The 21755-nt window shown below is 36.7% G+C and overlaps 1 protein-coding gene across 6 annotated transcripts in view; it reads left to right on the top strand.

Annotated features, from left to right (window-relative positions):
- YAP1 (Yes1 associated transcriptional regulator) overlaps positions 1 to 18889 on the top strand; it is a gene marked incomplete at its 5' end in the record, with an annotated part of 106881 nt that extends 87992 nt beyond the window's left edge. For 4 of the 6 annotated variants that reach the window (XM_082659626.1, XM_082659624.1, XM_082659625.1 and 1 more), the window contains 3 exons: positions 10274 to 10404; positions 13809 to 13921; positions 15797 to 18889. In XM_082659626.1, coding sequence (XP_082515752.1) covers positions 10274 to 10404; positions 13809 to 13921; positions 15797 to 16035 — 483 coding nt within the window. In that variant the 3' untranslated portion in view covers positions 16036 to 18889. Of the gene's footprint in view, positions 1 to 294; positions 343 to 10273; positions 10405 to 13808; positions 13922 to 15796 lie in introns of all 6 variants that reach the window. The other 2 variants (XM_082659622.1, XM_082659621.1) reach the window with 1 other exon arrangement.
- Positions 18890 to 21755: the final 2866 nt, after the last annotated feature.

Raw genomic sequence — 21755 nt, 5'->3', positions numbered from 1 at the left:
TCCTGCTTCATCTAATATTCAGAAGTAAAGAACCTACCTGACCAATATCCAGTTTTATTTGAACCCTGACACCTAAAGTCTTACTGTCCTATCCTCAATGCTGTTTAACACTTCTGAGGTTTCCATTTGTTATGTGGCGACTCCGTTGGCTCCTGTCCTCAGTCTGCTTCTTCTTGGGCTAGCTTGGGAATTCTGTGCTATGGTGATATGTCTGGATACAATTTGTAAGTCAGCCTACACAGCCAAACCATGTGGCTTAAAGTAATTTTTATCCATCTTATTTTTCACTCTTAGGCAATGCGGAATATCAATCCCAGCACAGCAAATTCTCCAAAATGTCAGGTAGGCTCTTATCTGATGTTTTAGCATTGAAAACAGATATTAAATTAGGAAAGAGAAAAACTTGTGCTCCAGGGGCCTGTCCTCACTGAAGATTAGCCCAGAGTAACTTTGAGGCATCTTTCTACCATGATACTTAAGTTAACATTGCTGTTCCCAGAAAGTTTACACTATCTGCTCCCTCCCCACTCCTCCCAGAGTAGTATTCAAAACTCCGTCGAGGTCTTTTTTTCCCCCACATTTGATATGTAGTATATACACCCTGTCAGCCTTGAAGTGTGCCTGATTTTTTATTTGCATAGCCTAAAATAGTACTTACAATGATTTATAGAGGTTAATAATTTGAACAGTAACAAAGGTAGTACAGGTTATTTACTTGGGTAGGCTACTTTAGGAAATCTTATTAAGAATTATAATCATACTACGAGGAAAGGAAAAGTTTCTTTTAGTGAACACTCCAAAGAAAGAATATTAAAATTATCAGAAGAGCAAAGGATCTACCTGAGTACTGTTTTGGGTTTCTTTGTTGGCTTTTATCAGCATTCCTCCCTGGTGAACCCAAAGGAACACTGGTTGTGAAGGTACCTTATTTAGATGGAAAGATTGTGGCCATTTTTTCCTTCTATAACATAGGCACTTATCTGACTCATGGAAAGAATCTCATTCTTGAAACCAAAGAGATTCTGTTTGTTCAGGGTTCACAGATTTGAAGGAATTAGGAGCTGGGGGATTATTGCACTTTTCTCAGATTGCCAGAAGCAACCATGAAACACCTCATATTCTGTGGAGCTCTTCTGCACTAGGCTAACAAGTGCATTGTGTTAGAATGAGCTGTGGAAGTGTGGGAATTGGCAGAACTCCACTCATTTTAGATACTGTTAACTGGTCCATTTGGAGCACCAGATAGAATCTTCATAGAGACCAGTTTACTTTGTGAGAGGAAAAACTCTATTCATTGTCTCTCTCATAAATGCCTCCTTTAATCAGGAAATCCAGGGAATAACTAATGAACGTCATCTTTGCTAAAGCAGAGCAGACATTCTTACAATGAGGACCTCTAATACCACATTTGACTGGGAAGAGCATTGTAGCATTGGATCTTTATATAAAGTGAAGACATTTTTCCTTGCTTTTTCTCTGAAGTGTTTCTTTTATTTGTAATAAATGAAGTAGAAACATAGGAGCAAAAATTAATTCAAATGAGATTCGGAATCAAGCAAAAGGTTCTCCATGTTAAAGTGTTTTGAAATTGTTTCCTTTTTATTTTTTCCTACTAAGATCTTAAACTTTAAATTTGATAAGTAATTAAATACCTTCAGGTCTTTATTTCTTACATCAGTATAAGTGTAAACAGTTGCTCATTAAAATTATCAGGAGTTTTTAGATACTTCTTTTAGTAGTAAAGCTTCAGAAAAGTTAAGGTTTGTAAATTGAATTTCTATTAAATTTGTATGGTATTAAAATTACAGAGTTGATTCCTTAGATTTGTCTAAGCCAGAGCAGAAAACCTGAAAGAGATAGGTTTTATAAAAGGTTTTTTAAATTTAACTTTGCATATGTGGATAATAAAATACTGCCTTGTCATATAAGATTCAGTTGTCAATGTATTTACCTGGCACAATTGTGAAAATGTATGAAATTCCAGTATAGGGCTAAATTTGGAGTTGCTCAAATACCCAGAATATGGTTGTATTTGTATCAAGCAAGTATCTGTGTTTTTCTCATCCTACATATTTTCTAGATTATCTTAAGGTAGGTGCCAGGAAAGATTCCACAAAGAAGGGTCATATCTTAAGTGAAGATGCCTCTAAATAAGGTTACCAGGATAATCAAGAAAGCCAGAAAGAGCTTTCCAGTCTCAAAAAACAGGAATAATGAAGAAAAAGGGATGGATCCATTCAATACTTGAGCGCAAGGCACTCCTGTTCAGTGCTGTGGGGGGGTTGGGTTCTGTTTGTTGTTTGTTTTTACTTTTCTAATAGAAATCAGTGCAGATAAGTTAACAAGCAACATGAAACCAGTGGCATTGTTTTGTAATTATATACCACATTTGCTGTGGGAAGGTACCAGACTTCAGAATGTTCACAAATTACTTGTTTCAAAAGCTATCCTTAAGTACTTCTGCATAGGATTAACAAAACCTGTCTGTTGTAGAATTTCCTGGTCTTATAAACTACTGTCAGTATGGGTGAGGTTAATACAAAATTCTGAAAAATTGAGACAACTTTAAAGGGGTTAGTATATTTTCTTAGTTAAAAATGGAAACTATTGCCTTAATTTGTTAGGGTTTGTTGGCAGAATTTTGGAAAAATTTGTCCTCATAGAGCTTTAAATTTTTAAATTTCATTTTGATTATTCACTATTTTTCTTTCTAAAGCAATTTCTGGTCTCAGAAGAAAAAAAAAACTTTTTAAAAGTATAAACATCGTCTTTGCTCCATGAGATTGAACATGTATGGAATGCTCAATTTTCTCTGTATAACTCTTACTAATACATCAGTTTCTCCTCTGTGACTGGAGGGAGACCTTTGAGAGAGTGGGTTAGGAATGCATCCCAGCTTCTGTTTCAAAGTCTTTTGAAACTAACACTTTGAGGAAAGATAGTTCCCCCTGAGTGTGAATGTTTTTACCTTCTCTTATGCTTAAGAATGTGGTTCTTAGTACCTGCGGTTCCCTAATACCTATGAGATCAAGCCTAAACTCTGCAACCTAGCTGATTTGTGGTCTGTGGTCAGTAGCCTTCTTTCTCTCTCTCAATTCTGGTTAAGCCAATTACCTTCCTTCAGCCAAGTGCACTCCTCTGTCTTGTTGCCATGATTCCACTCATGAGCTTTTCCCCATAAGGAGTACCTGACTTTTCCCCTTCCCTTTTACTGATAAAGATTCTCCATTTCCTTCATAAGGCCTAGGTCAAAACGCATCCCCAAGTGCCCTCATCAGAATGCTTGAAACGACCCAGAAAATAGAAACAAGACTGCTGTGTATAGATAGCTTATCTCTGAGCAAATAATTGCTTTACTCTTCATAGAAATTATAGCTATAAATTTTTTGCAACTAATGAATATTGTGTAGTCGCCATTCCTATGGACAGTAATAAATACACACCAGGGTCAGTTACTGGGTTAATGCTGGATAAAACCCACAGTATTAATGTTGAGGATATTGTACTACACCGTTAGCCCGAAATGGTGAAGAGATTCAGATGTCCATAGTTTTAGTCAAATAGAGCAAAATAGTACAGGACCCCTGTTCAGAGCCATGTGAAAATAATCACCACAGTTTTTTTTTTTTCTGAATTTAATAATAGCAAGTTTTGGCTTTTTTTTCCCTCCAAACTCTTTTATGTTAGCAGATACTAGAAAAGCTTTTTCAGAATCCAATTAATACCTTTTCCAAGTTTATCTCTCTTCTTTTTGAAGTCCTAATATTGAATAAATCATAGATTCTAATGATTCTGTGAATCATTCTATGAATTTGAATCATAGATACACATGTTTTTAGTCAAAAAGGTTGTTCTGAAGTTGAAGATACTTTGGCAAATGGCACAAATATTAAAAAACAAAAAGCATTCTAAACATTGGCTAAATGTTTTAATAACTTCCAACATAATTAAATATTCTGTGAATGTTTAAAGCTGTGTTGGAAAATGGGGTATGGCAAGACCTATCTTGAACAGTTGGAAGAAATGGCTTTTTGTTTGTTTGTTTTTAAAATTGTTGACATAAACTGCTGTTACTAAGACAAACTGTTTAAAAGATGTGTATTTTCAGAGTTATTCTTCATTTCTAAATTTGGATTTCTAGTTCGCTAAACTAACCTACCTTAAATAAATTGATTAGGTTGGAGAGGGGGGACCTTCATTTGTGTGCCGTATATTATCCAGAAATGAAACACTCTTACATAGTATTTGCTGAAGATAAAATTGCTTTAAGAAAGTAAAGTTGACATTAGCTTTACAGAATTTTCTATAAATGGAATCATAACTTTTTCACCTTAGCATGATTATTTTGAGATTCATTCATGTTGTATTTATAGTTCGTTCCTTTTTATTGCTAAGTAGTATTCCATTGTAGGGATATACTACAATTGTTTATCTGTTCACCTACTGATAGATATTTGACTTGTTTCTAAATTTTGACTTGTGTAGACATATGCTTCCATGTCTCTTGGATACTCTAAAGAATTTAATAACCTAGAGATATTCTAAATGTTTCCAGACTACTGACTTCTTCTACTGCCTTTCTCCTTATTTTTCTAAATGATGTGAACCAAAGCATCAGTTTTATATGGAGCCAAAATACTTTACTACCAGATATATATTATCTTAAAGTATCTTTTTTACCCTATGAGAAATGATACTCCTATTTAAATGAGAGAAGAGAAATACAAAAAGGACCAATGGCTCATGGCTGGATCCTGAGTCCATAAAAGTCCACTATGTGAACCAGGCAAATCATGTTTTCCTTTATAAACCATCCTGGAAAGTTCCCTCCAGACCAAGCTGGGACCATCAGTTTTACTTACAGTTGCAGATAGCTCTGACTCCACATGCGTCCCAGATTAGCTAAGATTTACAAGCTCAATGGGAAAAGCCACCACATTTTTGTATTATTACAGAAGAAAATGAGCTAAAAATATTGGCTTCCTTTAGAAAAAGTCAAATACTCTAAAAGAACTGTTTGACCTTTGAAATACAGAAGCATGATAAATTTTGGCTGAATTTCCTATAACTTGCTTACTTCTCCATTTTTGAAAGTCTGTCAAACTGTTTATTCTGACTACCTTTGGGAAAAAGAGAAGCTTAACGAACTTGTATTTTTAGCTCAGTATTCTAATATTAGACATTTGTTCAGGATAAAAAACTCCTTAGAGATAGACATAACTTTCAACATGAAGTGTTTCAACTGAAATCAGTTTTTGTAGACAATTATGTCCCAAGGCTGATTTTTAAAACAGCTATGCCAGATTTACTCAATTACAAAATGATGTTCATATTCATCCAAAATGTGTTTTGACAAAATTAATTTATTGCAACAGAATGGGTTTATTCTACATAGGTACATGTAGATATATAGAGGATTTTTTTTTTTTTTTTTTTTGGTGGTACATGGGCCTCTCACCGTTGTGGCCTTTTCCGTTGCGGAGCGCAGGCTCACCGGCCATGGCTCACGGGCCTAGCCGCTCCGCGGCATGTGGGATCTTCCCGAACCAGGGCACGACCCCGTGTCCCCTGCATCGGCAGACGGACACTCACCCACTGCGCCACCAGGGAAGCCCAGGAATTATTTTTAAATGCATATAATGGAGAAAGTTTATATGAAATATTTTTGATTAAAAAATTCAGATTATTTAAATTCATTTCATACTTATCCATATTAATTATTTTTCTCTAAAATCACTGGCCAAAACTCTGTACAACTCTGAAACAAATTTTAAATATTTTACTTCTAAAATTATTAATTTTATGCAGTGTGTTCACTTTCACATTTACAATCCTTGGCTAAGGATACAAGGAATTACAAAGCTTACTCACAATGAAACCCATGATTTAACTATTCCTCACTGGCAGCAGGACAGCTTAGGGAGGAGCTCTTTCAGTTAGTTCTGACTCCACATTCACTCTCCTTCAAAGTCTGACTAGGTAAAGCATGGAGTAGGATACTTTCGCAGATTTCCACATCTCTATGTGGGGGTGTGTGTGCATGCATGCATGTGTGTGTGTTTATGTGGAAGTGGATGTTATTGTTTTTATATTCAGTTGAACTCTGAACTTATTGATATATGTTAAGGGGAGGGGGAAGTTGGCCTGTTTTCCTACAAAATACATATGGTTTTCCTCCCCAATTTTTGACAATTTCCTTAAAATATCAACAGAAATGTTTCATCTTATTGAACCCAGTGAAATAAATTATGTTCACAGATGAAAATATTAACAAAAGAATTAATTGGGATTGACATATATACACTGATGTGTATAAAATGGATGACTAATAAGAAAAGAAAGGAAGGAAGGAAAGAAAGAAGGAAAGAAAAGAAAGAGATGGAGAAAGGGAGGGAGGAAGGGAGGGAGGGAGGAAGAAGAAAGGAAGGAAGGAAGGAAGGAAGGACGAACGAACGAATGCCCTGGGGAGGGGGCTACCAAGTAGTCAAGTTTAGTTAAAGTAATTTTGTTTCTAGCAAATACTGAGCTATGTAAGAATATATACCCATTTTTGGATGATGTATGTGTAAGTTATTATATATCAATTATACCTCAATAATACTTCAAAAATTACTTCTAATCAACCCTGGTTGGTTGGTGTTGGGGTTTTGTTTGTTTGTTTTTCCTGTAACTAGAAGTTTCAAACCTGAGCTGAATATCCATACCTGGTATATGGGTTCTATAATCTATGTATATGTTATTTATATCATTGGCCTTACCACATTACGTTTGTTTTCATGCCGTATTCTTCACTATTTGGTTGATAATGCTAACACCGTCCTACCACCACCACCAGTAAATAAAGTGGCACTTTTTTCCCCTTATTCCTTTCAAGTTCAGTTTACATGAATCTCTAGGTTAGTTACTCTTAGTCCTGGCTCAAATATGGATTTGATGAGAAGTATTTCCATAGCCTTTCAGGGGGTTGGCTGTCTTCTTAGGCAACTTGTAAACATTGGCCTTCTTATTCACATCTCTAAATTACCTTTCACTGTAAATGTGGATAGTTGGTTCTTTACTGTCTGCTGACAGTAGAAATTCAGTTGTTAAACGCAGCAAAAAGTAAAAATCTGATAGCTTCAAACAAGCAATGTGGCAGAATTCCAAGTAGCGAGAACATGGAGATTTTGCACATAACAATTAGCTTTAACTTCATAAAACCTTGAAAAAGTGGAAACCATCAAAAGGGGTAAAATAAAAGTTGTAAAAACAATATGAAAATTATAGCCAATTTATTAAGTTATTTCAGTAATGATGTATTTGCTTTGTGCTGCAAGGTTCAAAACTAGGTACACAGAAACATGAGCATACATTCCCTAGGCATCAGCCTCATCCAGAGCCTATAATTTTATTCATTTTAAAATTTATTGCTTTGGGGGCTTCCTTGGTGGATAGGACTCCGTGCTCCCAATGCAGGGGGCCTGAGTTTGATCCCTGGTCAGGGAACTAGATCCCACACGCATGCTGCAACTAAGACCCAGCGCAACCAACCAACCAACCAACCAAATAAATAAATATTTTAAAGTAAAATAAAATTTATTGTTTTTAACATCCTTATATTTTAATAGCAACATAAATTCTTCAAAGTATTTAGAAGCTCTTGTTTTATGCTCCAGAATAGTCATTCATTTATTCATTTTGTGCCCTTAAGGGACAGAGAAGAAATAATTACAATATCATGTGTTAAGTGCTAAGATCATGTTACATACATATGCTCAGGGTGTGAAAGACATATTATCTATCTGTCTAATCTAATCCAATCCGAAGATGGAAATGGGATCATTCTGGAGAATTAACATAGAGAAGGTTAAAGGTTAAGGTGTCTTAAATAATAAGAAAGAAAAGTGTTCTAGTCAAGAGTATATGGAAAGACATGGTACCAAGAGAAAACATTTCATATTAAAGACCTGCAGGGAGTGCACTTTGTTTTAAAGTCACTTCTCACTTTGTAAGGTGAAAATGGGGGCAAGGGGCACATCAAAGATAGAAGATAGAGAAAACAAGTAAAATGGATCCCCAGAAGCTGCTAGGAGTGTGGGTTGGCCTAGAACAGGAGACAGCGGGAGGGAATCCATTTTCTGAGACTGGAAGAAAAGTTATAAAGGTGATGAATGAAGATGGCTTTGGGGGAGCAGGAAGAGATGACAGGAGGATCCAGAAAACAACAGATTGTTCCTGATGACCTCAGTGTTCTTATTTAAATGCGAGAGAGCTTGAAAAAGGAAAAGCACTTAAGTCAACAGGGTCTTGAGAGAGTGTGCCAGATTTGGAGTAGTAATCATGAGAATGTGAGAAAAAAGTAACCAAGGACCCAAGAAAAAACAAAAAAACAATGAGTGGTACTAAGGAGGGCCCAGCCAAGGCCAAAGACTATTAGTTTATAACAGTCTGGATAGTTATATGATTTTTCTGTAGCATTTCTTAGCAGTCTCAGTATAGAAATGAAGCAAGCACATTTTTAATATTGATTCATGGTTGGAATTTGCTGTGTTGAAATAAAATTATGTGTGTATCAGGAATCTGAAAGGTAATCATGTGTATTTAAAATGATCAGCCCTGCATTTAAACTTGTAGGGAAGGAGAGCCAATAGATTGGAATAGTAGGAGGCAGAAGAAACTGGATGGAAAGAAAAAATACGGTTCCAGAAAGCGGGATGAGTACATGTAAGATTTCTGGGGAAGAAGTTTCTAAACCAGCTCAGGGTGTGACCGAGGAAGTTAATGACTGAAATACAATGGTAAAGTGGTCAATATCATTGTAATTTAGAGAGCCAGGAATTTCAGCATTACATTACTGTATAGATTTTGTGCATGGATGTTGACAGTTCCCGGGTGATAGATGCAGTTGCAATGAAGTGAAACAATGATCATTGTCCCAAACATGAGTAAAGATTGTAGAGGTAGGTTTGGTTTTGGAATAACAAGGTCTTGGCTGTGTAAGTGGGTGATTGAGGTAGGGTAGGGATGAAGATCACTGGAATACAGAAATTCAAGGAACTCATGTTGAGTGAATCATCTATGTAATGTATAAGTAATAAGATACAGTGGCATGTCTTAAAATTAATATAATATTGAAATAGTAATGAATATAAATGGTATTATGATACATTTGCAACAACTAGAGCATGATATGAAAATGTTTTCTATTGATGAAAAGTCAAAGGTATAGTAAATACTACTGTTTGTTGCCTATATTTATAATTGAAGAAAATGCTAGATTTTAGTTATAGGTTAATGAAAATAAAGATGTAAATTTTTTTCTCCATCCAAGTTCACATACCCTCTGCATTCTGTCATGATCCTCCGGTTAAGAAACCCATTTAAAGGATGGGGTATCTAGGAGGCAGAAACCTGAGTAAAAAGAAGTGGTTGTTGCATAGTCTAGAAGTGGTGGTGCAGAGCTCAGAGAATATCTCCACTGCTTCTGGACCCAGTGGTGACTGGGAGTGAGGATGCTGGAGATGGTGTGTGCCTCAGTGAGCAGGCTTGGCTCAGGAAGGCTGCAGGGGGTGAGGTATGAAGGTGTAAGAGTTGGCCAGAGTGAGGTGAACTAGCCTTGAAGCCCCAGGCAAATATAAAGCTGAGGCCTGGAATGTTTGGAAGCACGTTGAGGCAGCCCTTCTGAAATGATCAGGGTAGTAATGGCCCATAGCTTTTGCTCAGTTTCCAGGTAGAATCTTGCTGAGAAATTGTTGGATGCCCCCGAAGACAGTTCAAGATTGAAAAACCTGAAGTCAGAATGAGTTACTTGATACCAAAGTGTAAAACAATGCAGGAGGGCAGTGAGGAGTGTTGGTGTCTTGGTAAATCACCAAATTTTGTTCTTTTGACTTTATTTTTATTACTGGTGCCAAACATATAAAACCATATGAGGGTTGGTGAGTAAAAATAAACGGTAAGAAGAATTCTCTTTTATAAAGATCAGACTTGCCATCCTACCCCAAAGGAGGGATTTAGGAGTGTCTGCCAGAAAAGGAAAATACCAAAAGGAAGCTAAGTAGTTAAGTATATATGTTTTGGGGTTAATAAGACTAATTAAACTTTCAGTTTATATAATTTAATGTTTAATCACTTGAAATGGATAGAAGAACCTGGTCCTTCTGATTGGGAAACTCATTAACTTTTAGATGTTAATACTTCAGCTTTATATGTACAAGTTTATTACTTTAAACCTAACGATAACTTTGTTAATCAATAGATTGATTCTGTTCATTTGTGTTGATTTTTTTTCTAGGAATTAGCTCTCCGTAGCCAGTTACCAACACTGGAGCAGGATGGTGGGACTCAAAATCCAGTATCTTCTCCTGGGATGTCTCAGGAATTGAGAACAATGACGACCAATAGCTCAGATCCCTTTCTTAACAGGTTGGTAAGAGTTGCTACTGGCCAACATCTGAAAAAGATCATAGTTTTAAGGTGATTCTCCTTAGTACTTGTAATAAGCTGTTTGAACATCTTTGTGGGCCAAAAACCATAGCTGTAAATGAATCTCTCCATAAATGGCTAGTACAATAAAACTTGAGGATTAAAAGCTGGCTCATGTGAGAGGAAATGAGCTGTTCAGACTTGTAGAGGGGATACTTATTCACAGTCACGTGTTTGCTTGTGCCTATACTGTTGAAAAACAGTTACTTGCAGAATCATGAAGGAACATGTGAATGCCTTTCTATAAAAGCAAATGAACTGCGTCTTAAACCTACTTAGGGCTGCATTGTAAGGATCATTAGAAGGAATTTTCCACGTAAGTGTTCAGCCTGAGAAGTTTCACTGCAGGAGCACTGTAAGGCCTCATGTTCTTAAGGGCTATAGGTCAAGGAGATAAAAAAGTAAGGTTGTGCCTCTTTCAAATAATGTATTAATATTAAAGAGTATTGAAAATAACATAGTTTAAGGATGATTTTTAGTGAGTTACCACAAATCTTGGGTTTCAGGCATATTGCAAAGATGTTATTATATGTAGGGAGGGCTATGTTGAAAACTGCAAGCTGAGACAGAACATATTCTTTGCCTAGAAGGCCGTTTAAAATTAAGATTTGACTACAATTCTTTCTTCTAGATTGTCAAATATTTATGGAGTTTCAGCTTTTAAAGTAAGGAACAAATGCTTTCTGGTCTTTGCTTTTGTTTTTTTTTAACCAATTTTAAACAGTGTACTTTTTAAAACATTTAAAGGTATTTTTGTTTAAGAAGGCTATAATGCTACCCTTTCAATTCTCACCAATTGAATTGAAAACATCCTGATCCTAAGATAAAAACAAAATACCTTGTCATACCAAAATATTTAGTACAATAGAATTTTCTGTCATTTGCTCTGTCTTAAGGTTAGTTAGTGCTGGTGCCCTAATTGGTAAGTTTGGTTTCAAAGGCCATCTAAAGGGTATTTAAGTTTGTATTTACTCTTCTGATATATGCAGTTTAAAGTTCTGCCAAAAATTGAGTATATTTATATAAGACTGTAGTTGTAAGCTTAAACTGAGGTTAATTAGGAAAGGTCCATAGCCACAGAACTTTCTTTTCCACAGAGGAAATTTCAGATCAATATAATTCCAGTACCCGTCTTATTGAAGGCCTGTATTGATCCAGGGATAAAATTAGACCATTTGGGAAAAAATGGATAGACTGCATTTCCTCCTGATAGTCATTTGTGCAGATTGTTTCTTAAAACTTTTGATAAGAGCTGAGCTACAGTTTAAGATTCTATTTTCTGGTAAAGATCACAGAGTGGAACATTACCCGTGTTGTTAGTCTCAGGGCAAAATTCCATGTCTACTCTCTGTAGTACCCCCAGGTTCTAAAACACACATCTGACTATAACATTTTTCTTTTCAGAAACTCTTGATGGTTTCCCCACTGCCCATCATTCGATTTATACATATTCCTTAAGCCCTAAACACTTGTTCCCCTAACTTGCCATGGAGTTGACTCTTAGTAGTGGTGGAACATCCCCTCATCTCCCTTTTACTCTGAGGTCTTTCAAGGCCAGCTCCCACATTCCCTTCCATGAAACCTTTCCCCTGTACGTTTCAAACTTACTCCTCTTTGTTCTGAAAGCACTTTGCTCACGTAGCCCTTGTATATGATTCATTAACGTATTTGTGCACCTCCCTCCCTGAAGTTGTGAGCCTCTCAGAAAGCATCAGTTGTAGATTTTTGTTGTATCCTCAGACTATTCTAATCCCTATCACGTAGTAGCAGATGCTCAGTGAATGTTTATTGAAGGGAGGTTGGGGGGCTGCAGGGAGCAGTCCCTAACCAGGGAAATGGCCTTGTGAACTCGGTCCTCAGGAGTGCCCATGTGCTTCCCCTGGGGCTTGGAAAGAACTCTGAACAACTGTGTACATTCAGCTATTCTGTAACAGAGTCTTGAGTGTCTTGATACGTGCTCCGTTCTCAGCAGTGGGAATAGAGTGATGACTAGGACCAGGCCCTTGTCCCAGATCAAGACAGGCAAAATAAAAACAAACCACATCCTGAGACCTTCTCCGAAGTAGCTGCATTGTATACAAATGGTCTCAGAGGCAAATTTGTGTGTTCTTGGATCTGTGTGAGGCTTTTGAATCTTGCCAAAATCTGACAGAAGCATTAAACTAGTGGTTGCAATATACAGAGTGAAGGGGAGGGAGAACAAGGCAAGTGCATTGAGTAATTTAGGAAAGAAATTTAGGGGACTGAGCTTTCGACCTTGAGCAACTATTAAATCTTGTTTTTAAAGCTTAGTTATTTTTTGTTTAACTTTTGTGTAAGCTAAACAGCTGTTTAAGTGTCCAAGCTGTGGAGAAAGTTAGAGTTTGCCCTGTAGTCAGAGACCATTATGAACAATTGTCTTTATTTCACACTTTGCCATAGTTTTTCTACAATTAGCAGAACCCCCAATTCTACAGGCGATGCCACCTGGTGTCTGCGTGCTACTAGGTTAGGAGAGTGTCGTATTTATGAAAGTAATAGTCTAAGGATATTTACCATACTTGTATGTAAATCTGTGATACTTTTCATTTAGCCTAAAGTAAAAATCTGTCTTGGCTCATAGTTTTCTGTTTTTCTCAAGGTATGTGCCTTGTAGTTTTTTTGTTTTTTGTTTTTAATCTTTCCTTCATCTGGGACTCTCAGGACTCCTATCTCATGCTAAGGTGTTTGTTTGCAGCTCCCCGCCTTTCCCAAACAGAAACAACGAGATCAAGCTAGGGAGTTCAGTTCTTATCGGCAGTGACTCATGTTTTGGCCCAGTCGAAAAAGAAATTCTGGTTCTTTATTTTGGTTTGATTTTTCTGGCTTAAACTCTCTGCATGAGAGCTAGGAATTTAGCACGAATCTAGTGCAGACCTGTCTCACCACCCACCTGGAGGTTGTGTTTTGACCTATGCCTGTGACCACTGCCACTTGGGGAATTGAGACCTTGAAACAAATGAGCCATGTGGAGCCCCTAGATTCAAATGATACTAGAGAATATCTACACAGAGAATTTTCTGTCACCTAGGAAAACTGGAAATATCTTTCTTTTCCCTTATTGCCACCAAGCCCCAGAACCTTAGGAAAATTTTGGCCCCCTAAAGTTGCCGGTTTCAATTAGGATTAACTTGTCTGTTTCACCTCATAGCAAAAGAGCTTTGTATGGGCCCTGAAGGGAGGGTGCTTGTTTCAGATGCTGCAGGGCAAGAATTTTCACTAATCCTCTTTGAGAATCATGTTGGTACTCAGCAGGTGTTTATATTTTTACCTTGAAATCATTTCTTAAATTTTTTGTGTTGGTCTTTAACTCTCATTCTTTGTAGTGGCACCTATCACTCTCGAGATGAGAGCACAGACAGCGGACTAAGCATGAGCAGCTACAGTGTCCCTCGGACCCCAGACGACTTCTTGAACAGTGTTGATGAAATGGATACAGGTTGGTATTCTTTATTCCTCTAGCTTTCAGTGAGAAGTAGTCATTGTATTACCAGGTCTAATTAAACTATTGTGAGCAAATTAAACTATTGTGAGCAATAAACTATTGTGAGCAAACAATTATTCAGAAGAAAACCAATTGAGATCCTGTAAACTTCAATTCAAATTAAGTTTGCTTTGTGGGGTTTTTTTGTTTGTTTTGTTGGCATCTTGTAATTTCAGTCTCTTCCCAGTTTTTAAATGTCATGAATATCTCAGCTCTATTTGACATGACTTATTTTATATTTTAGCATTTAAAACATTGAGTTAATTGACAGAGCAGTTGAGGACCCTATTAGAAGTCTCTGTTATATGGATTTGTATTCTTTTTTCTTTTTTTTAAAATAAATTTATTTTATTTTATTTTATTTGGCTGTGTTGGATCTTTATTGCTGCTCGCGGGCTTTCTCTAGTTGCAGCGAGCGGGGGCTACTCTTCGTTGCAGTGCACAGGCTTCTGATTGTGGTGGCTTTTCTTGTTGCGGAACACGGGCTTCAGTAGTTGTGGCTCGCAGGCTCTAGAGTGCAGGCTCAGTAGTTGTGGTGCACGGGTTTAGTTGCTCCGTGGCATGTGGGATCTTCCCGAGCCAGGGCTCGAACCCGTGTCCCCTGCATTGTCAGGCGGATTCTTAACCACTGCACCACCAGGGAAGCCCCTGGATTTGTGTTCTTAATTTTGGAGAAGATCTCTATATGTGATTCATATGTCTCTATATGTGATTCATTGTCTGCTTCCCTCTTTTTTGTGAGGGTCTTTGGTCCAACTTAAGTGATATGGGGCTCAGGAAGCCAGGTAGGAAAGGCTAGGTGGTGGGGCTTACCTCCATTATTGTTAGAATAGTTTCAGGGATCTTGCAGAAGCTAAGAAGTACCTGCGTCACAGGGTAATTATAGAACCCTTTTTCCTGTGGCTTACCCGGTGACCCTGGCCTTGGCAGCTCTCAGAGGGCACGAATTGGCGGGGAAATGAAGCAGTTCTCCAGCTAGCTAGTTCTTTAGCCAGCAGCTTCTAAAAGTGTTTGGCAAGTCTTCTGTACCTGTGCTCATCCAGCTTATGGCTTTGATGCTTCTGGGAATCCACAGCGCCCTCTCTTCATCTAAATCTTAAATCATCCATAGGCGTTGCTTCAAACCCATCTCATTCATAACACCTTTCCTGACTCCTCTGTCCCCCCATTTCTCTCTTTAACACTTAATGGTTTATATTAGTTTTTCTGAAAGCATGTTCCATTGAAGTGTTAAGGAATGTTAACATTGTCATGGACAAAAAGGTTTCTTGGCAAGGTAAGTTTGGGAAACCTAGAAGCAAAGCTAGGAAGACTTACCTATCCAAGGACTTTTTGGGAGGCTTGTTTTTACTGTTGTGAATGTGAATCTCCTAAGGGTGGAATAGTTTTGTGCAGTTCTTTTATTCTGTTCCCCAGTGTGTACTTCAGAGAAAGACAGGTCTATACCATTCATTTTTATATTTTATCTTATTATGGTGGTGCATACCTGGAAGAGAGTCAAGTAGTGATGCTGTTGTGTCATACTTGTTCTTTCTCTCTTGCTGTATATAATTTTTTAAGGAATTTCTTTTCAGGACCCCCTTCACTGCTCAGCACACAGTAGTAAGCAATCAAGCTTGTTCAATATCTGAACAATTTTGAAGCAAAAGGAAACTTGCGTTGTTACTTTGCTATCTGTGAGTTGTTTGACCTTAAGTAAACTGTGGGCCAGTGGAGGAGGTCGGTCAGGAATGCGTTTCTTTCCCTGTGCATTTATGTATACTCACATGATACGGCTCTGATGTTAGCTTTTCAAAAAGGACCTGTTCTCTTTCTCCCTGTTCCATCTAGGTGACACTATCAACCAAAGCACCCTACCCTCACAGCAGAACCGTTTCCCAGACTATCTTGAAGCCATTCCTGGGACAAATGTGGACCTTGGAACACTGGAAGGAGATGGAATGAACATAGAAGGAGAGGAGTTGATGCCAAGTCTACAAGAAGCTTTGAGTTCTGACATCCTTAATGACATGGAGTCTGTTTTGGCCGCCACCAAGCTAGATAAAGAAAGCTTTCTTACATGGTTATAGAGCCCTCAGGTAGACTGAATTCTAAATCTGTGAAGGATCTAAGGAGATATACCTGAAATTTCCAGATAAGCCGGTTGTGATCTTCTGGCTAATACAGAAAAAGATGAACAAACGTCCAGCAAGATTCTTTCATCCACTATTTTGCTCTTCCTTGTCCATTGCTGCTGTTAATATATTGCTGACCTCTTCCATGTTTGGCTCTAAAGAATCAAAAAAAACTTTTTTTGTTTCTTTTGCTATTATAACTACTGTTTGTTTTGGGGGCTGGGGGAAGTGAGCCTGTTTGGATGATGGATGCCATTCCTTTTGCCCAGTTAGACGTTCACCAGTCATTTTAACTAAATACTCAGACTTGGAAGTCAAATGCTTCACGTCACAGCATTTAGTTTGTTCAAGCAATTGTTTCTTCAGCTGCCTTTGGCCAGTGGAAAAACATGACTTACTGGTCTGACAAGCCAAAAATGTTGTATCTGATATTAAGTACTTATGCTGATTTGAAGAGATAGCTGAAACCAAGGCTGAAGACTGTTTTACTTTCAGTGGGTTTTTTTCCTCCTAGTGCTATCATTAGTCACATAGTGACCTTGATTTTATTTTAGGAGCTTATAAGGCTTGAGATAATTTCCATAGAAATATATTAATTATTGCCACATACTCTAGTATAGGTTTTGGTGGGTTTTATTGTGGTTTTTTGTTGTTGTTGTTTTTGGTTTCTTTTTTGTTTGTTTTTTGTCTTGGTTGGGGTTTTTATTGTTTGGGGGTTTCTTTTTTTCTTTTTTTTTTTTTTTTTGTTGTTGTTGTTGTTGTTTCTCAGAACTTAGGCAAATTACCATTATAGTGAATCTGTTTATACTTGTAGCTTGGGACAGTTATTGTAGTTCCTTTGGTAAATCTACATGTCCTGGTTTTTTTTACCATCTTATTTAAATCTTGGTAATCTGCTCTCTCTATATATACCCACACACACACTTATAATGTTTATGATAGTGTGATAGCAGAATGTATCTTTTTTTTTTTTAAGTTTTCCCTACTTTCCAATTTATTTTAAAATGGTAGCTTTGAATGTATGCATTTAGAATACATGACTAGTAGTTTATATTTCACAGGTAGTTTAAATCTGGTTGGGGCAGTCTCCAAATGTTGGTGGTAGTTTAGTGTTCTAGAAAGGGCTGTTATTATGGGTAGTGCCTAGCGGAGTCCTGTATGCCCTCTGGGCACACAATGGATATTATCTGATGAATTTGAAAGAAGCAAACAAGAAATGGCTTTATTATCCCCTGGTTAGTCCCTCAGACTAATTTACGTCTTGATGGGAAATCACTGAGTTAGGTTCATAGTGTACATGACAGAAGTAAGCTTTATATAGTGGTTTACCTTCCTTTAGCTTTGAAAGTTTACCTTTGCCTTAGTTTTGGAAGTAAATTCTAGTACTCTAGTTCTCTTTTGTAATGAACACATTAAGGACTACATTGAAATATTACCTACAAAATCGTTCTTCTAAGACTTGCTTCTGCTTCTGTATGCTGAGAATTGACCCTGGATAGTGTATAGAATACTGTAAGGTCATAAGTTAGCTGGTAAAGTGATCAGATTAATGTATATTGGTAGTTGAATTTAGCAAAGAAATAGAGATAATCATGATTATACTTTTATTTTTACTGGAAGAGATATAACTAGAGTATGTGTCTACAGGAGTAATAATGTTTTCCAAAGAGTATTTTTAAAGGAACAAAATGAGCATGAATCAAACCTTCAGTATAAGCTATGAAGTAATACTTGGTTGTGAATTATAGTGGTATCAGCTAGCACCTCTATGATTAAGGGTCTTTCAGTGTTTCTAGAGTAAGCCCTTATTTTCAAGGGTTTATAAGACATAAAATCTCTTTTCCTGGCTAAAACTGCTATGAAAAGCCTCAGCTTAGGAAGACAAGTATTGTTTTTTTTTTTCTTTCTGATTACAGAATCTAAGCATTTTGACCCTTCAATTTAGAGGAGTGCAAAAGTTGGAAGTAAGAAGTTTTATATTAAGTAATTTCAGTGCTCAAAATGCAATCACTGTGTTGTATATAATGATTCATAGGTTGATCATTCATAATAATTGACTCTAAGGCTATTATTAAGAAAACAGAAGAAAGATTAAATCTTGAATTAAGTCTGGGGGGAAATGGCCACTGTGCAGATGTATTGATTTTTTTAGAGGAATAATGAAATTCTGCCTAGAATGCATAATTGAGTTTATGGATGGATGATACAGCATGTTGGCTTTTTTATGTGCAGAAGATCAAAGCTACTTGGAAGGAGTGCTTACAATTTGCCATTAAGCCACAAATTAAGATCGCATTTTATATATCAGCAGAGTAGCTTTAGATTAGGGGAGAGGGTGGGAAGGTGGGAGGGGAGTTGTGAAGACTTAGTGGGACCTTGATAGAGAACTTTATAAGCTTCTTTTTCTTCAATAAAGACTTGTCTTGCATCTTGCTGTCATTAAAGTCAGTTGTTCCTAAAATTTTAATCACTCAAGTACACCCACAAAACAAAACTACGGAGTTCTTCATTTCCTCTCACCTTTAATTTACCCAGTTATACCTCAGTGTTGAAGCAGCACCGTGGTACCTAACAGACATGGTGCTTTGATCTTATCGTACCCTCTGTACTCACCTGAAGGAGACCTAAGCCTTTCTCTTTCTGAGTTTGAATCACAGCCTTGACGTGCTCTTCCTTGTTTTATGTCCTTATTCCTAATGTAACGTGTTTAACTGCTTCTTGGTTGTATTGGGTGGCATTGGGATAAGATTTTAACTGGGTATTCTTGAATTGCTTTTACAATAAACCAATTTTATAATCTTTAAATTTATCAGCTTTTTACAGTCGTGTTCTTTTTAGTTAGTGCTTCTTAGATCTACTTATGGTTGATGGAGCACATTGATTTGGAGTTTCAGATTTTCCAGAGCACTATTTGTTATAATTACTATTTTCTAAATATAGTGCCTTTTTAAAAAAAGGAAAAAATATAAGGAAGTGACTTTTATACAAACGATGTTGCTGTTTTAAGTATTCATACTAAATAGATGCATTCTATATGGAACCTTGGCAGAAACACTGAAAAACTACTTAATTGTGTAATTCATACCAATCAATGTTGAAATTCAAACAGTGCAAAAGTGGGAGGCAATATCAAATGATTTACAATTTCAGAGCTTCTGCACATCTGAGAAGGAATGCTCGGATCAATTTTATCTTCCATAAGCACGGTTTTAAAAGAGTTGTGGGTGTGCCTATCTTAACAATTGTTTTCTGTATCTTGAAAAAGTATTCTCCACATTTTAAATGTTTTATATTAGAGAATTCTTTAATGCACACTTGTCAAATATATATATATAGTACCAATGTTACCTTTTTATTTTTTGTTTTAGATGTTAAGAGCATGCTCATATGTTAGGTACTTACATAAATTGTTACATTATTTTTTCTTATTGTAATACCTTTTTGTTTATATGGTTCAAATATATTCTTTCTTTAAACTGTTCTTTGTTGTTTTTAACGATTAATATATTTAAAACTTTTTTGGCTTCTTAATGGTCTTCCAATAGAACAAGTATTAGTAATAAAAGGTGATTACAGTGGTAACTGGTAGACAGATTAAACTTAAGGTTGGTTTGGCATTTGGAACTTTTGTAGTATGGATATAATTCTTTGAACTTTATGTTCTGTACTCTTCCTGTAGACCATCCTCATCAATAATAGTGTGTGTGTGTAAGCTGAATTGTATCAGCTTCATTCTTAAATGATTTTACTTCATGTAACAGCACAGAAGAAACTGCGGTTTCTTTCAAAATAGCCTTTGGTTTTATTTCTCCAAAATATTCTCTTAATGATCTCCAAAATATAATACTTATATTAGTGAAAATTATCAGTTATTATTTTATAAATAAAAACACAAATTTAAATGGTAGGTCCTAAACTTTGAATAAGAGGTAGATTTGATTGTCTTTGAAAATGGTTTACTTCTGTGTTTGTGTATATAATATCTTCAATTATTGACACATCATTTTTGGTGAGGCAAATCTGAAAACAGTGTTTTATTATGTATAATTTCTTTATGATAGTAGAACACTAATTTTGTGGAGCTTGAAATTTATCGTCCCCCTTGTGCAAAATGTAGTGGTTGTAGATTTTAGCTCAAAACCATACCTTGTATCTATAGACATTGCACCTCTTACTAGGGAGTTGCTCTAAGAGGTGGTGTGCTTTATGTTGGATGACTTGAAGTCATTCTGGAGCCTGTGAACCAGAATTGTACAACCTTTTAGGTAACTGATTTAGTCAGTCTGAGTCAGTAAAATACTCAGGAGAAATAGCCTCTAGAGAGAACAAGGACTGGTAACAAAAGGAAACATTGGTGATAACTGCAGGGGGTGGTCTGCAGACCAGTGAGTTGCATTTAATCTCCCTTGATTTCCATCTTGTCAGCTGAGCTTGTAAAAGAAGAGCAGCCCCAAGGGACCCCCATCACATTTTCTTACCTCCTGTAATGGCAACTAGACCATCCCTGGTCTTGGCAACTGTCAATTATATTGAAAATCTGGCTTTATTTGGTATTTATGGGTAAATTCACATACTGCTTTCCCCTGGGCTTCAGGGTTGCATGTGCACTGTTGCTTCTGGAATCAACCATGTCTTTGGCAGGGTATCTCCATGTTGTCCCTATCCTGCTTTAAACTGTTGGCATTTAATTGCTTTATTTAAGTAATCCTGAAAAACTTGAACAGTCTTCTTCAATTAAAAATTTACTGAATTAGATATCAGATGAGAATTCTGTGACATTTAGTACTACAGTTTTTCCAAATCAAACATGGAATATTTTTTCCAATATTTGGATACAAAAGGCTCTGATATAAGTAAAATTAATATTTTTCTAACCATAAACATAGCCTTAAGCTGGCAAACTTAATACTACCACAAATGAAAACAGTTGCAGAATCAAGACACTAGCAAATAAGATGATATTGAAAAGATACTCTGAATTTTTTAATCTGCCATATTTTAACCAAAAACAAAATTCCTGAACTAGGTGACTTGATATCTAAGCTGTGAGGACCCTGTTAGAAGTTCGAAACAAAACTGGATCTGTGTGTGTGCTATTTGGAGATAATCTGAGCAAAGAGTCTAATTATGTAAAATTCCTAAGCAGCTAACCTGGCACTTGGAATTTTTTTTTTTTAAGTGAAACTATTAAATACTAGAGTTACTGTAACTTTGTGAAGTTGATACTGGTTTATATGCAAAGTAAATGAATGGACAGTGCTTAATTCTTACTAAAGGAAACCTCTCTAAGAAACAACAAAAGAAAAAAATAGCATCTAAATCAGGAAGATGTCCTGTTACTTAACGTGACTTTTAAGGCTGTTAAATTATTTCTTAGGGTTAGGACACAACTTTACCCATATTTCCTTATGTCTCAAGTATATTTTATGTTGAGACTATAGTTCCTATGACCTTCACAGAGTCCCTATAAAGTAGTCTGTGAGCTAAACATCACCTTTTTTTTTTTTTTTTTTTTCCTCTTGGTACGCGGGCCTCTCACTGTTGTGGCCTCTCCCGTTGCGGAGCACAGGCTCCGGACGCGCAGGCTCAGCGGATCTTCCCAGACCGGGGCACGAACCCACGTCCCCTGCATCGGCAGGCAGACTCAAGCACTGCGCCACCAGAGAGGCCCCTAA

Source organism: Grampus griseus, assembly GCF_964374135.1.
Source record: "Grampus griseus genome assembly, chromosome: 8".
NCBI classification, from domain to species: Eukaryota; Metazoa; Chordata; class Mammalia; order Artiodactyla; family Delphinidae; genus Grampus; species Grampus griseus.
The sequence above is the reverse complement of the archived record's forward strand: the minus strand, read 5'-3'. Positions and strand labels throughout refer to the sequence as shown.